The 14,369-nt window shown below is 36.8% G+C and overlaps 1 protein-coding gene across 1 annotated transcript in view; it reads left to right on the top strand.

The window, feature by feature from the left end:
• LOC135700568 (TBC1 domain family member 31) overlaps positions 1 to 13,867 on the top strand; it is a 48,740-nt gene extending 34,873 nt beyond the window's left edge. Inside the window, exons 6-9 of the mRNA XM_065221096.1 lie at positions 5,108 to 5,310; positions 6,269 to 6,457; positions 13,029 to 13,145; positions 13,796 to 13,867. Coding sequence (XP_065077168.1) covers positions 5,108 to 5,310; positions 6,269 to 6,457; positions 13,029 to 13,145; positions 13,796 to 13,867 — 581 coding nt within the window. The remainder of the gene's footprint in view (positions 1 to 5,107; positions 5,311 to 6,268; positions 6,458 to 13,028; positions 13,146 to 13,795) is intronic.
• Positions 13,868 to 14,369: the final 502 nt, after the last annotated feature.

Genomic DNA, 14,369 nt, shown 5'->3' with positions numbered 1-14,369 from the left:
ATTTATTAGAAACATTTTATTTTAGATATTTCTTAAAGTATGGGTTAGGATTAGATAAAAACAAAAATTGGCACTTATGATTATTTTTGAATTACAAATTAACAGGAGCAACAAAGATAATAATATTCAACCACAGATGTCGTTTGCCTGGCATAGAGAAGGTAACACCAGAACTCGCTTGAATGAATGCTCAACACTCCGGAAGACGGAATTTTAACTCGTATCACTAGAAAGGCGAGGCCTGACGGTTCCCTTGTGAACCTGGTTTCAGACGGAATTACGAAAATAGTGAAAATATGTTAACCAGAGCTGCTCTTTTGAATAACAGACTACCACTGAAGCTACTTTTTCATTTTATATTTCATGACGTCACAATTTAGGGTACTTGCATGCTTTATTTTCGGACCGGAGTCCACGTTTACGCTGGTGATGATACTGTTGGTGATGCTGATTAGGGTTGGTCGTGCTGGCGATGATAACGGTGGTTGACCATGATGGATGACAATTTTGGTGGTGTGATGGTGAAGGTGGTGGTGGCGGACGGCAGCAGCCGATGATAGCCGGTAACTAGATTCAACCCGGTAACACTAGCGTTGAACACACCCCTTGTAGCACACTTGTTTCAAATCAATTAATTATATGATTTGAGTAGTAGCTATACTGAAGATCCGAGAGATGTCGCCCCTTCAGTGGTAGGAAAATCATTTTTGCAGTATGGAGAATATCAGAAAATCCACGATTTGTGACTAAACATACTTTCACAGAAGGAAACAAATAAACGAGTTTTTACCTTATCACCATAGTAATGTACTCGTGCAAATTTTGTGCATCTAAAACTGCCCATAAAGACGATAATGAATAAAAACTGAAAATTTTCATGCATTTCCAAATGGTTTCCTACCATTCCCATACATTCGAAAGTGACTGGCCCTCTGGATGTGGATGATGTAAAAAACAACAAAACATGATTAATTGTAGAAACTTATATACGACTTATATACGGATCAGTCATAAACAAGTTGCTGTAACTTATTGTGATGAAAGTGTGCTACTCGGGACGGTGGCTTTGGTTACGGTGGATCTACGATGGTGGACGGGTAGTTTTAATGATGGCGGATGTGGCTTTTGGGGGGCGGTCACTGCCTCTCGATGTGGCAATAATCACAATGGCGGCCTTCCGAGACGTCGGAAACACCCAGCCTCTTCGCGGACCACGAAGCACCATCGTTCCACTCACCGGACACTTTCCTGTCAGATTAGACCGCAAAATAAAAGAAAAAGGCCCTTTGGACCTAACAACCAGCATTATTCCCCAGTGACGTCACTCTTCTAAACCAGCATAGCTTTCACAATCTTACAAACTAAATTACCTTTTTCTCATATATAATGAGAGAGAGAAGGATTATTAATTTCCATTTAATTCCACTACCTTATTTGCTTATCCTTGACAGATACGCGTATTTCGTCTACAAGTCTGCACATTGTAGACGAAATACGCGTATCTGTCAAGGATAAGCAAATAAGGTAGTGGAATTAAATGGAAATTACTAATCCTTCTCTCTCTCTCATTATACAGGTATTAGGTACTAAGACGCCCACATTCATCAGGATTTTTCTCATAGTTTTCCTGGTTTCTGTTGGTTCAACTGAGAGTGGTCGGTAAAAATTTTACTTAACGGTTAATTAACTTCACTCTTTTATCGTATACTAACACGAGGCTACAAAAAATAAGAAGAGATAAACACTGAAATTAACACGTTTTCACCATGCGGTTTTTTAATTCACTACCTCTGATGTACTCTTACACACGCGCGCACTTCTACTCCGTTCTAGGATAAGTTGGAAAAAGATCTAGAAGCTGAGCTATGTATATAAATTTTAAAATAATGTCCTTAATCTAGAACATTCCACTTGACATTTATGTTTTGTGTTGTGAAACACCTTGCTATCAAAACCATACGCGCCATCTGTGGATGAGCTCAGGTACTAATAGGGCTGGGATATGTTTTGCCCGCTCAAACTGTTATAACAGAATCGCACTCATATCGGTACTCGTGGAAGTGGAACAGGCTCACACACTCGCAAGCCAACAAGTGAGTGCCACTGTTACCAATCATTAAGTGAATGTGCTAGTTTAATCTGAAGGGCGTATTCGTTTTATACGGTTATAAGTTTGTGGAGGAGCCTACAAGTAATAATTTGGAACCACTGGTTACAGACCATCAGACCATCATGGAATAAAGTTTAACACAAAAGTCGCACAAATGGACAATTTCATTTTGTTTTCCATCCAATTGTGATGATTTAAAAAATATATATTAAAATTTTTGACACGCTAGAAACAATTTGGATTCTAATTTGAATTCCCTTCAAACTTCCACCATCTACTGAATTTTTTTGTAATTCACTCTACAGTATTGTTGGTATTCTCAGTTTATTCTATGTTTAAAATACTCTTGTTATATGCATTACAGTTCCTTTGGTAATTTCTTCAGAAACCTTTTGAAATTCACCTCCGACCTGCTATTGAAGTTTGCTAATAATTTTCTTGAAACTTTCATCAGAAAACATGAAAACACCTGAAAATTTTCTCAGAACATTGAAATTATCTCTCGGGCTTAAAGATTCTTTAGAATCCTACACACTTAGAAAAAATTACCGACTTCGGTAATTCATTTACCGAATTCTCAACAGCTGAACGGTCGGTAATGTGTTCGGTAATCGAGAACATTACCGAAAAATCTGTAAACTGAATCAGCAAAATTAGCTGTCAAATTTACCGAACGATCGGTAACGTTTACCGAAAAAACAAGCTTGATTTGTAATTGATTTTACCGGAGAACTGTAATTTTGGAGTCGATATGAAAAATAAAAATTACCGAAAGATCTGTAATTTTTTAAAAAGTCTACCGACTTAAATTTAATTCACTTAAATATTGTTTCAAGGTGTTTTTCGGGTTTTATCAATTATACAAATTAAATACAAATACTCAGATGAATAATTTTTTTGAGTTCATTCAATGATGTCTCTGATTCACGGGTAGAACTTGCTTCATCGCATTGAGTAGGCATTTCATGGCCGATGAAAAGGGTTTCCCCGAGTGGATCGTTTCCCTTCGTGATACTTCCGGCTGGAACAAAGCTTTCAAGTGGATGCTTTTCAATTATATGGCGTTTTAAAGAATAGAAGTTTCTATATCTTGCATCACATTTCTGATATGTACAATCAAAAATTGTGTTTTCCGGTATCTGTAACAATGGGTATTTATTTAGATAACGAAATATTATTACTTACGGAAAATATCTACGATTCGCTCATCTTGGTGTTGCAGCTGGTCCATAACAGCCTCCATAATTGAACTTTTTATTTTTCACAAATTTTCACTTACAATTTTTTTTTAAGAAGGTCGAAAATCAGAATATGGTGAATTTGACGTTTCTCGCTGTGAAAACTACCGAACTCGGTAATGGAACGGTTTGTTTACCGAAACTTCAGTAAAATATTTCACCGAAGTCAGTGATGAAGCTGATTTACAGATCTGCCGGTAATTTTTTTTACCGTTTTCGTTGAGTTGAAATGAAATCACCGAAATTCGGTAATTTTAGCCAACATTGTCTTATTATAAGAACTTTGAAAATATTTCAATGTGTCAGATTCTTGGGAATGTTTAAGAGTCATTGGAGTTTCATGGAAAAGAAAAAAAAATTCAAAGTTACAAACTGGATTTAAAGAAGAAAATATTTAAAAAAAATTTAAAATCTGAATAATAATTCTCAATCTTAAAAACCAAGAATCATGAGGATTTTCGTGATCTGTAATTATCAGGAAAAAAATTGTAGTTTTTTTTCGAGTTTTCCGAAATAATGAATCTAACTTCCATCCGATTCGGAAACTAAAACAAATGTGGAGGATAAACAATAAACAAAAAGTTGACAAAAACCAGTTAAACTAAAAATTTATACTTTTTTCTAGATACATGAAATCTAAAAAATATATATTTTGCGACTGAGTTAGGAGGGCAGTTGCGCCCCCTTGCCTCTTCTCTTGGCTACGCCTATGGCCTCTAGCATGCTTTTCCTTTAAATACCTGCTCGAAATGAGATTTGCCATTAAGTTCGCTCGTCAGGTAAACTTCTAGTTACGTTGCTGGATTACGCAAAATACTCTACAATTTTCAAAATATTTTTTACTGATTTTATTTTCTGATTTTTTTTTCCTTGATTTGTTTTCCGTCGATCTTGTTTTCCGTACTGAGCACCAATACTACCGACGCCTGGGAGGCAGCTCTCACACCTGGACACTACTTATCGACCCATCAACTCATGAACCGGGACCAACGGCTTTACTTCCCTTCCGAAGGAAGGCGTGATCAAAGATGTTATGCCTCAGAACCCAGGCCGGTTGGGGTGAGAGGTTTTCACGCTTACCACTACACCACCGGCGCCGCTTTCTGATTTTTCAACACCAGTTGAATCAAACTTGCTTTTAGTTGAACAACGGAAAACATAAAATAAAATAAGACCGTGTAAAAAAGGGTTTGGTGTACTGTTATTATACCGAAGACGACAAAGATGATGATAATTTGCATGGAACGATATGTAAGGCAATGAATGGCATCCTTATTGCCGCATAATCTGTATATATGTTACCATGAAGTTATGATCGTTTTTTTTTGTTTGTTCTATGGATATATGCATAATGGATTCGAACCGACTGCTAGTTGGATATGGAGACATAAATTAATATCCGGTTATCTATCGTCAACTTCGAACAGTGCTCGGAGCATTTTGAACGATATATAGCTATAGCATATGTGCACGGAGAGCAATGAAAAATTATCATAATGCGAGATGAAAATTATTGGCTTGGAAAATCCTTTTTGCATGCTTCTTACATCCGGTATTCGTTGTGTTTTCATTAAGCAAAATTGATTGGGTAATGACTTTATGTTACTATTACGGTATCAGGAATTTTAAATGAAGAATAAATTATACTGTGGTTCGATTTTTTGTGCACTCTGGTCGCCTGATAAAGAGTTTGATTTCAAGATGAGAAAACGAGTAGTGGCATGGTCCTGAAGATGATAAATTTGACTCTCCTTTGCAGAGGTTGAGAGGAAGTACGAAGAGGCTCTGACGAGCGAGGAGCAACGGATCGAGATGCAGCGGAAGCTACTGTTACTGCACAAGAAACAATTACGGGAACGAGAGAATGAAGTCCTGACAGAGTCGAGGAATGTGTTGCTGCGGAAGAGTGCTGCTGCCCGTGAATGCGAGCTCGAGACATTGCTGAAAACGTTGCAGCAGGAGGTAAGAAAATTGGATAGGTAGGAAATTTGCCTGCATCATTCTCACATTAGGGGCTGCTCATAAGCTACGTAGACCGTTTTTAAGAGGTTTTAAACTCCTCCTCCCGCCTCGTAGACAGTCGTCCATTTTTGGAAATTTGTATGGACCGTTGACATTCACCACCCGTTGAAGTGTCTACGTGGTTTATCAACAGCCCCTTAGTTGCAGCTCCAGATGATGCCACGGGCCTTAAAAAATGATGAGTTTCTCTTTTTAGTCGAATTCATAGGAATTTGTTTGAAGAGAGGTATACGATGCATAATATTATGTTTTACCTCGATTCCGATTTCTATATTTTTGATAGGTACCTACATAGTTGTTAGTATCCATTATTTTTCAGATATGAAAAATTTACGTAGAAGCTTTGTTCTCGTGGAACTTAAATTAAACGTTTAATGATACCAAACAAATGCTTCCGGATTTCTATAAAAAATTGAATGATTTTCAACGTAGTTTGAACTCTGCCCATAAACATAACAATCTCATGTGAATTCGAATTGGATAAAATCATTTATCTACTGTAATCGATTCTACCTATCTAAATATGTCCAAAAATATCAAAACTTGGTTGTCCCAGCCATAAAATACCATGAAAGCTGGCTTGCTGTTTTTTTTCCAAATGGGACTGTTATGCGTTTATGGGCAGAACTATAGAATCAACTAAAAATATATAAGTTTCTGCTCAAAATTTTCAGTTTATTTTCAGAACACAACATACAAAACAAAATTACACATCGTTGCATCGACTAACAACAACAATTTTGATTCGAATAGTAGTAGATTTCGAGTTCTAAATATAAGGGAAAAGCAAAATGCAGCATACAGCCTACGAACGCGTGACAATTGCGCTGCTTCTAATGTTTACCAATGCCATTCGATAATTCAATTGACTCTCTCGCCACTCTCCATATCATTACAGAGACACTGCGAAGAAATCGATCTCATGTTTGCCGAAGAGGACATGAAATTGCGGGAGATGGAACTGCTGGCAAAACGGTACGATACAAATGCGAAATTAGTGGACGATCGATCTTTGGACCAACGATACCAGCAGGCAATTCAACAGCTGGAACGTCAGAAGCAAAGGCTCTACGAGGATATTGAACGGGTAATAAAATTTGTTCCGTTTCCTTTCATGTTTTCACTCTCGCCTCCCTCCACCCGTTGTCGGTAGGTGGTGGCGCATTTCCTGTGATTGCCATAATATAACGGATCTATCCTAAAGCATGGGGATGGTCCGTGTTATATACGTCCTTCGAGATGGCTTTGGGGCGGGCGTTTGCTGAACCTGACTTTTTATCTCGGGGGATGTATCAGATGCGAAGCTCAGGAAAGGCCATGTCCATCTTCAGCGCATGGCCCCGTGATATAATGGTCTTGTCCTTATCCATCTAGTTTCGATCTAGGCTGATTTATTTAGGTTTCGATGCCGATTTATAGGGTGTGCCGATAAATGTTCTCTGCTGACACATGGGGTTAGAATTTGATTGAGGGTTGCGTGCGTAAAATACAGCCGAAGTTACTAAAAGTGGCACTTTTGTTGCCGAGGATGAAGAAGGAAGCTACCGGACGGCAATAACAATGACTGATTTGCTTACGTGCTTTAATTACTGCTATAAAATTTATTCGGTGGCAGTTAAGATTGGTGCAGTGTTAGCTTTGTTTGGAATTATGGGCCGATTATTATTTATTGTGCATTTACATTTTTGCAATCCAAATCAGCATTGTTGTGATTATTCCGAAGGAAACCACTGATTCCTTTAGCGAACTTCCGAAGAGGTTGCTACAAAGCTGAAATTTTATTTATTTCTTAGTTTTATAAACCTATCATATTGATAAAAACTTACATTTTCAGTCTCCTTATTGCTAGCTCTAGTGAAATCATCATTCTTTATACAGCATTAAATAGCAAAACGATATTCTCAGAATTTCGTAAAAAATTGTGGTTTTTTTCCCTATCGCAATATATTAGACCCGTATTTTTCTACGGCCCTTATCTACAAACCATGAAAACAATAAAAAACAAATGATTGAAATCAATGTTTTTCAATACAAAATTTTCATATTCCAACATCATTATTTTTTTCCTCTGAAAACCGACTTTCCATCCGAGTGTTATATACCAATCGACTCAACTCGACGAGATCGGAAAACGTCTGTGTGTGCAAGCATAGGAAAATTCATTAACTCGCGTGTGCACCATAGACACAAAATAGTCATCCTCACTTACAAACAGATTTCCCAACGAGTGTAATTCCTCCAACCAAGTGACTCTGCTGGTAGACTCGGAACTCACAGCAGTAGAAAGAAAAAATGAAGGATTAACTGAAACAGCCGAACAATTTTCTTTATCGATGTAGAACGCGATTGAATGCGTAAAAACCGAACGCTTACGATTTAAATAACCGAGTGTGATATTTTTGATTTTGGCTCAGTGATTTAAATCGGTTGGCCACAGCTGTTTTAACACTCCGGTAAAATTTGTAACACCAAACTTGCTATGTTTGAAAAACCATAACTCAGTCATTTATTGACGAAACTACAGACTTTAAATAACAACGCGGAATAGAGATTTTCACGTCCGGTTGTATTGGTGCGATATGTGAGAGCGTGTTAGTGAATATTCGAGGAAAATACATAACAAATCGATGTCAAACTCATTTTGACAGATCTTCTTTCATACATTTTTTAGGTTAGTCAGAGATATAGAGATTAGTGACGTTTATCTCACGTGAATTTATTCCTGAAGATCTTTACTTCAGAAATGGAATATGGTTATAAGAGTATTTGCACTTTATGCTTGCTAAATTCTTAAGTTCGCCTTTGTAAAAATTGTTAATATATTTGTTTTTAAGGGGCAATCATTCACATTTGTGCTTTTTTTTTAAAAGCAATAGTTTTGGAATTTTCGTACGGCAAATGATTTCAAAGGTCTCAAATATTAGCAATTATAACGGAATTAATAGGAAATAAATCAACACACTCAAAAAGCTTTTCATAAAGGGATTCCATTAAAAGGTTCGACAAAATTAAAAGATTTCTCAAATTTTCATTTCTGTGCCAAAATTATAAAAAAAACGTTCTAATTTGGCAAAAAGTTCTTGTTCTACGCTTTTTGTCAATTTTTAATCGAAGAAAGTTTTCAATATTTCATATGTTTGCATTTTGCATAAGCTTATAAAAATTAATCAAAAATATTGCACAAGGACATTTTTCACACATTTTTTTTCAAAATTGCTTAGTAAAATTCTTTGCTTAATTTTTCATAGAAAGACTTTATTTTTCCCTACAACTTTGTCTCAGACGTCATTTCGATTAGAAGTGATATTTTCGTGCTACATTTTATTGAAAAATGTTGCATACGCGAATTGCAAGTTTCAAAATGACCGAATACCCGGCCGAATGTGAATGATTGTCCCTAACAAACAATTACGCAAAGTTTCTTGCAAATTGGAGGAGTTAGAGCCATACATTTTTTTTTTTAATTATTTGGACTGGAACTGCTGTACAGTTTTATGTAGAGGAATGGCTTCGGCATGACAGACTATTTTCGGCAACTCAAATTGAAACACTGATTTCACTGGATTTTCTTACGAAAACACTTCACTGAATGCATTCAAACGATTGGCTTTCAGCTTCAATTTGATTACATTTTTACCACTTAGAAAAAGCAATCTAGCAGGGTTTTCTTCAAATGAAACACACGCGCTACAAAATGCTGCTGATTTCGAGTTGCCGATGAAATCCCTCCCCTTGGCTAGTTTTTTAACCTGGACGTTGGTGGGCGGGCCTAATCTTATGCTTCATAGTGGAGCGTTGGAGACGGTTGGTTTAGGTCCGGCATCGTTGGCTCATGCCGTGACAGAATGGCGTCATGAGTATGCGATGAGGATTACTGAGCTTCCCTCTCTGATGAACCATTGCATAAGAGAACCAAACTTCTAGCCTGAAGTGATAGTATCACACTTGTTACTCCTTTATTTGAAAGCCGCGTTGTAGTACGCTTACGTATAGGCACTGACGTTGGGTGCGATACTGGCTGGATTGGATGGGTTTTGCCGCAAATCACTCTTATTTTATTTATTTTTACGCAGATAGATTTATTTGGGTTTGCAAGGGAATTATACTATTAAAATATTTCAGAAAGTGCCCAACGGTGCCCCTGCTACTTGCGTGACAAGCTTTCGTTGTTGTTTTCATTTAGGTATTACTCAGGGAACAATGTTAAACACCATTTTTGTACATGGTATTGCAACTAATCTTATATGTGCTTCATTTTGATTTGGGATAAGTGTTTGAACTATGGCTCGGGATTTCCACCGTGGCGTGCTTCTATTGTGACATAACCATACGTATTTTTGTGGTGCAAAATAGTAGAAACGTGTGAGCGTAGTTGAAGCATATACCCTATGTAATTTAAAAATCAGATAAGAAACTAACTTCAAAGTGAAGCATTTTAGTCACTTGAAGGGTGTCACCTGGGACGAACTAAATATAGGTCAAAGTCAAAAACAACTTGAAACACGTTAAATTTTAGATAACATTCATAAGTGCAGGTACTTAATAAAGCATGGTAGGTAGATTAGAGATTTCAATTATTTATTAAATTAGACTAGAGATATCATAATCATCAAACGAACTTAAATAAGAAAATTTAGACAGCCTAGTAGCATTAAGTGAATTAACAGAAGAGTTAGGAGGCGGAGGGTCCGCTTAGGGAGGCAACTAGCCTTTAAAGCAACTGGCAACTAGCTTTTTCATGTATTGTCTGTTTATTTTGATTATTGCTTTAAAATATCAATTTGGTATATATGTGAAAGGATGAATCAGTGGGAGATGGATTTTCGGTTTCTTTACATTTAGAATTTACATTTACATTCCTCAAAACCCCTAAATAACCGGCCTCTTCAATCCCTTCCTTTTCCCATGGCGTTCAAGTGGTCCGCATAGACTATTCAGCCATTACCCGTCCTTTATCCTCGGCTTTGGATTGACTTTCGCTCCCATTGCCCCACCAAACGTTGCAAAATGAAAAATGAAAATGATTTCGAGTTGCCGATGAAATCACAGCTGTTTAACACGCAGCTCAAATAGAAAGGTTGCCGAATGAAAAGATGTTGCTCACAATAGTCGCTCTCCCTAGAGAAGGTTGGAGCTTTGTAAAAGCGTTTCAAAACAGTTTTTGACCATTCTTTCAACTGAAATTGTTAGAGCAGCTGGCAGCAAAAGATTGTAAACAAACCAATACTGCATATGTGTGCGTTCCTTAGAGAAAAGAGCTATAGAAAGATGATCACTGCTTAGGTTGCCAAGAATACGTAAATTCCCCTATTAGATTAGATGGTTTATATTCTCCAAATCGTGCTGGATTGGAGTTCAGACCAAATGATCAATCTCGACTGATACAATGCCCTTAGCAACGATACATACCCAAGCAGATGTACATCGTTCACGCTCCAATTCCAGGTGTATAAGATGTTTTAGATTCTCTAAATCGTTCTGGAGTTAAGATTAAATGATCTACTACTAAATCTAGCGACTGATACAACGCCATTAGCAACACAGCAAAAAAATAATTTTGATATCACGTCAAAGTGGATGCACTACAATCATGTCGAAAATATGGTGTAATATTACTTGCTAAAAAGGACAAAAATATCATTAATACAATGCATGAACTGACATTACGCTGCTTTTACTGCATTTGTTTATTTATGTGGTCATAAAAATTACATGAAATTTTCGACATGATTGTAGTGCATCCACTTTGATGTGATATCAAAATTATTTTTTTGCTGTGAACAGCACATTTTCAAGCATATTCGTAGAGTCCACGCGCAACAATTACGATTCACTTCTATGTATCTTACATGTTCTAGGTTTTCCAAACCGTTCTCGACTGCAGACCAAATAATCTACTAGATCAACCATTACTTATACAGTATCCTTATATGTACAATCAGAGTTTAGAAGTCGATACACATCATTTACGATCCATTTGATGTATACAAGATGTTCTAGGTTATCCAAATCGCCTTGGAGTTTATATCAAATGATCTACTATAGGGCTGTTAATCGATATCCGATCAATAGGAGATGTTAACGCTGACGTTATCGACGGTTATCGATTAACAATCCTGATCTACTAGATCGATTACGACTAATACGATGCCCTTAGTACTGAAGTATGTCCACACAGATTCATAGAGTTTATCTGCATAATTTACACTCCATTTTTATGTAAATCTGATGTTCTAGATTCGACAGATCGTGCTGGAGTTCACATCAAATGATATACTAGATCAAGCTCCACTGCAACAATTCGCACGCACCAACACATTCGCATAGGTAAGCGAAGCAACTGCTGTAAAACGAAAGCCATTGAGTAGGTTATCGCGAGTTTCAGAAACGACTAGATTAGCGATGGCGCTGGTACACAGTGTGAAGAGCACATTGGTTAATAATGAGCTTAGTGATTTTTCCTTCGGCCATATTACGTTGAGTGTGGTTGCAACTATAGAGATGGGTAAAATGGATCCCTCAGGTGAATGGTTCAGAACCGGTTTATTCATATAAATGATCCGGATCTTTTGAATCGATCATCAGTTCACTCGAACCCAGTTCAAATACGTGTGCTCAATTTGAACATTTCGTCATTAAATATATATGAAAGTATTTCTTTAAATATTTTTAACAATATCATTATAGTGAAATGTTTTAATTTGAAAATTATGCGTCTCAATCGAATCATCGATGAACAAAAGGCAGATCAGCTAACCTCCGATGGCTAACTGGAATGAGCTGTCAAATGCAGGAAGACAAACAAATGAAGCAGAACTTAAGAGCGAGCGTGAGGTCAGAGTCTCAAAATTTAATTTAATTATCATTTCTGACACACAGACAAAAAAAATCTAAATTTTACTGGTGATGTAAATATCCATGCATGCTAAAATTGAAGCATGTAAACTTCCTTTTCACGTAAACTAGCAATATGTAAGAAATGTTGCTTCCAAAGATGGATGGAATATTTCATGGAATGTCTCATAACTTTACACGATCTAAAATTTAAACTTGCATGATATATGACGCTTCATTCATGTGCATCATAGTAACAGAAATTTAAACAACTTTTTCAAACTAAGCAGCCCAGTTCTGAAAGTCGATCTGAGCAAAAACAGAGAAAAAAAAAGAACCATGAATCTTCTAAACGGATCTGGATCTGATTACACATCTCTATTAGCAACCACTTTGAGCTGTCATTATTGTTAGGGCCCGTTCAAATAGGTCGTATGAATAAAAGCGTTTACTTTACTTTTCCCGTAAGAAAAGCACGGGAAAGTAAAGTCAACTCTTTTTATTCATACGGCCCAATATAACGTTATACAAAAAGTGTATTTTTGAATATCGCTCACCCCTCATCTCGCAGTTTTCCTTCACCTCATACATGACGTTTAAAGCATTGCCAGAACGTAATATTGGAACCTTCCCTTAGAAGCTGGTCGCTCAGCAGTAAATAGATTTTATGGCATTTCAGTCCCCATCCACTTCGTAGGCAGTAGCCTGTGCTAATTGATGGTTATTTACATACTTGGGGCGTTGGCAATCATCCTACTCACTAAATTGTCCACGTGGTTTATCGACAGTTCTTTGAATGTCTTGATTTTATCTTTCATCTACAGGTATCGTATTATGACTCAACTGGAGCTGTAGCAGCCACCATTTACAGCAATGTACGTTCTGACAAAAGTTACAATTTTCCAGCTGGCTATTTAAAGGAAGATAATGGAATGCTTAAGGTGCGTATATTGTTAGCAACTTTGTGTACAAATCATCTTTTGAGCAGAAATCAAAGCAATCAATAGAATGAGATAAATACAGTTCCATCTCTGTAATTGCTAGTAGCCCATCCTATTTCAACACAGCATGATTCAGCAATATATACGTCTATAAAACGCAATTTCACAGAACAAAACGCATTGAAACGGTTGTGGCCTGTTCCCAGTATACCAAGCCCATTTTCCTTGTTCATCCGTTCTGCATTTCTAAGCATGAAGCGATGCTAAAGATTCAGTAAAGTTGTGGGTGTATGTAACTAAATGGGGACAACACCGATGGACATGCATTTTCCAATTTCACGTTCAATTTAATTCTGCTTTACAAGGGGTACGACTGGAATAGGGTGGATTTGCTAATTGACAGACAATGGACATCTTTTGGGCCAAAACTTTGCTATGCTAGTATTTGATTGATGTAGGAAAGATTAATAGTCTATATTTAGTTGTAAAACCCTATTATTGCCTTGATGATCTAAAATGTATAACTTTGAATATTGATGTCTTTGAATTGAAATAGAACCCATGCGATTTTATAACTCTTCCTTACTTTTAAGTCAATTGTCTTTTATATTTTTAATCACATTCTGTGTTTCGATTTTTCTTCTTCGCAGGACTACGAGATGAAAATAAAACATTTGGAGGCTCAACTGGAAACATTAATTCGTGTTCAGAAGCCATCATGAAAAAACTTTATAAAATGTGGATATACTAATTAAATGCTGAAAATAATACCAATGTTGCAGTGAATGTTTATTCAGAAAGTAAAGGCTAAAAGCTAATCCCATTTAAAACTACATTAACGCCTTACAAAGCCACACTGAGCGCTTTTCACTTGTAAATGGAGTGTGTATTAAATGTGAATGCTGCTTTCCAATAAATAACACTCTCCCTTCCACATACGTACAGTTTGGAAAGTGAACTCAAATGCATTCACAGTCATAAGGGTTAGGTATGTACGAGGATCTGGCTGAGAGCTAATGGTAATTTCTAAATTTGCATTACAAATCTGCTAAGCTGCAGCAGAATCGAGATGGCACGGTCATAGCTTTTTGCATCGTCTTTAAGTACACCCCACACGACGAAAGATTCGTCTGTCAATATTTTCACATCAATATTTCGATCAACATTTTTCCTGGGTCATAAATTACAGGGCCGCTCCCCAATACATTTGTTACATTCGATCGA

This window comes from Ochlerotatus camptorhynchus, unplaced genomic scaffold, assembly GCF_037179485.1.
Source record: "Ochlerotatus camptorhynchus isolate MF236.1 unplaced genomic scaffold, CSIRO-AGI_Acam_v1.1 ptg000139l, whole genome shotgun sequence".
In the NCBI taxonomy this organism is placed as follows: domain Eukaryota; kingdom Metazoa; phylum Arthropoda; class Insecta; order Diptera; family Culicidae; genus Ochlerotatus; species Ochlerotatus camptorhynchus.
Note: the sequence above shows the minus strand (reverse complement) of the source record. Positions and strands in the feature narration are given on the sequence as shown.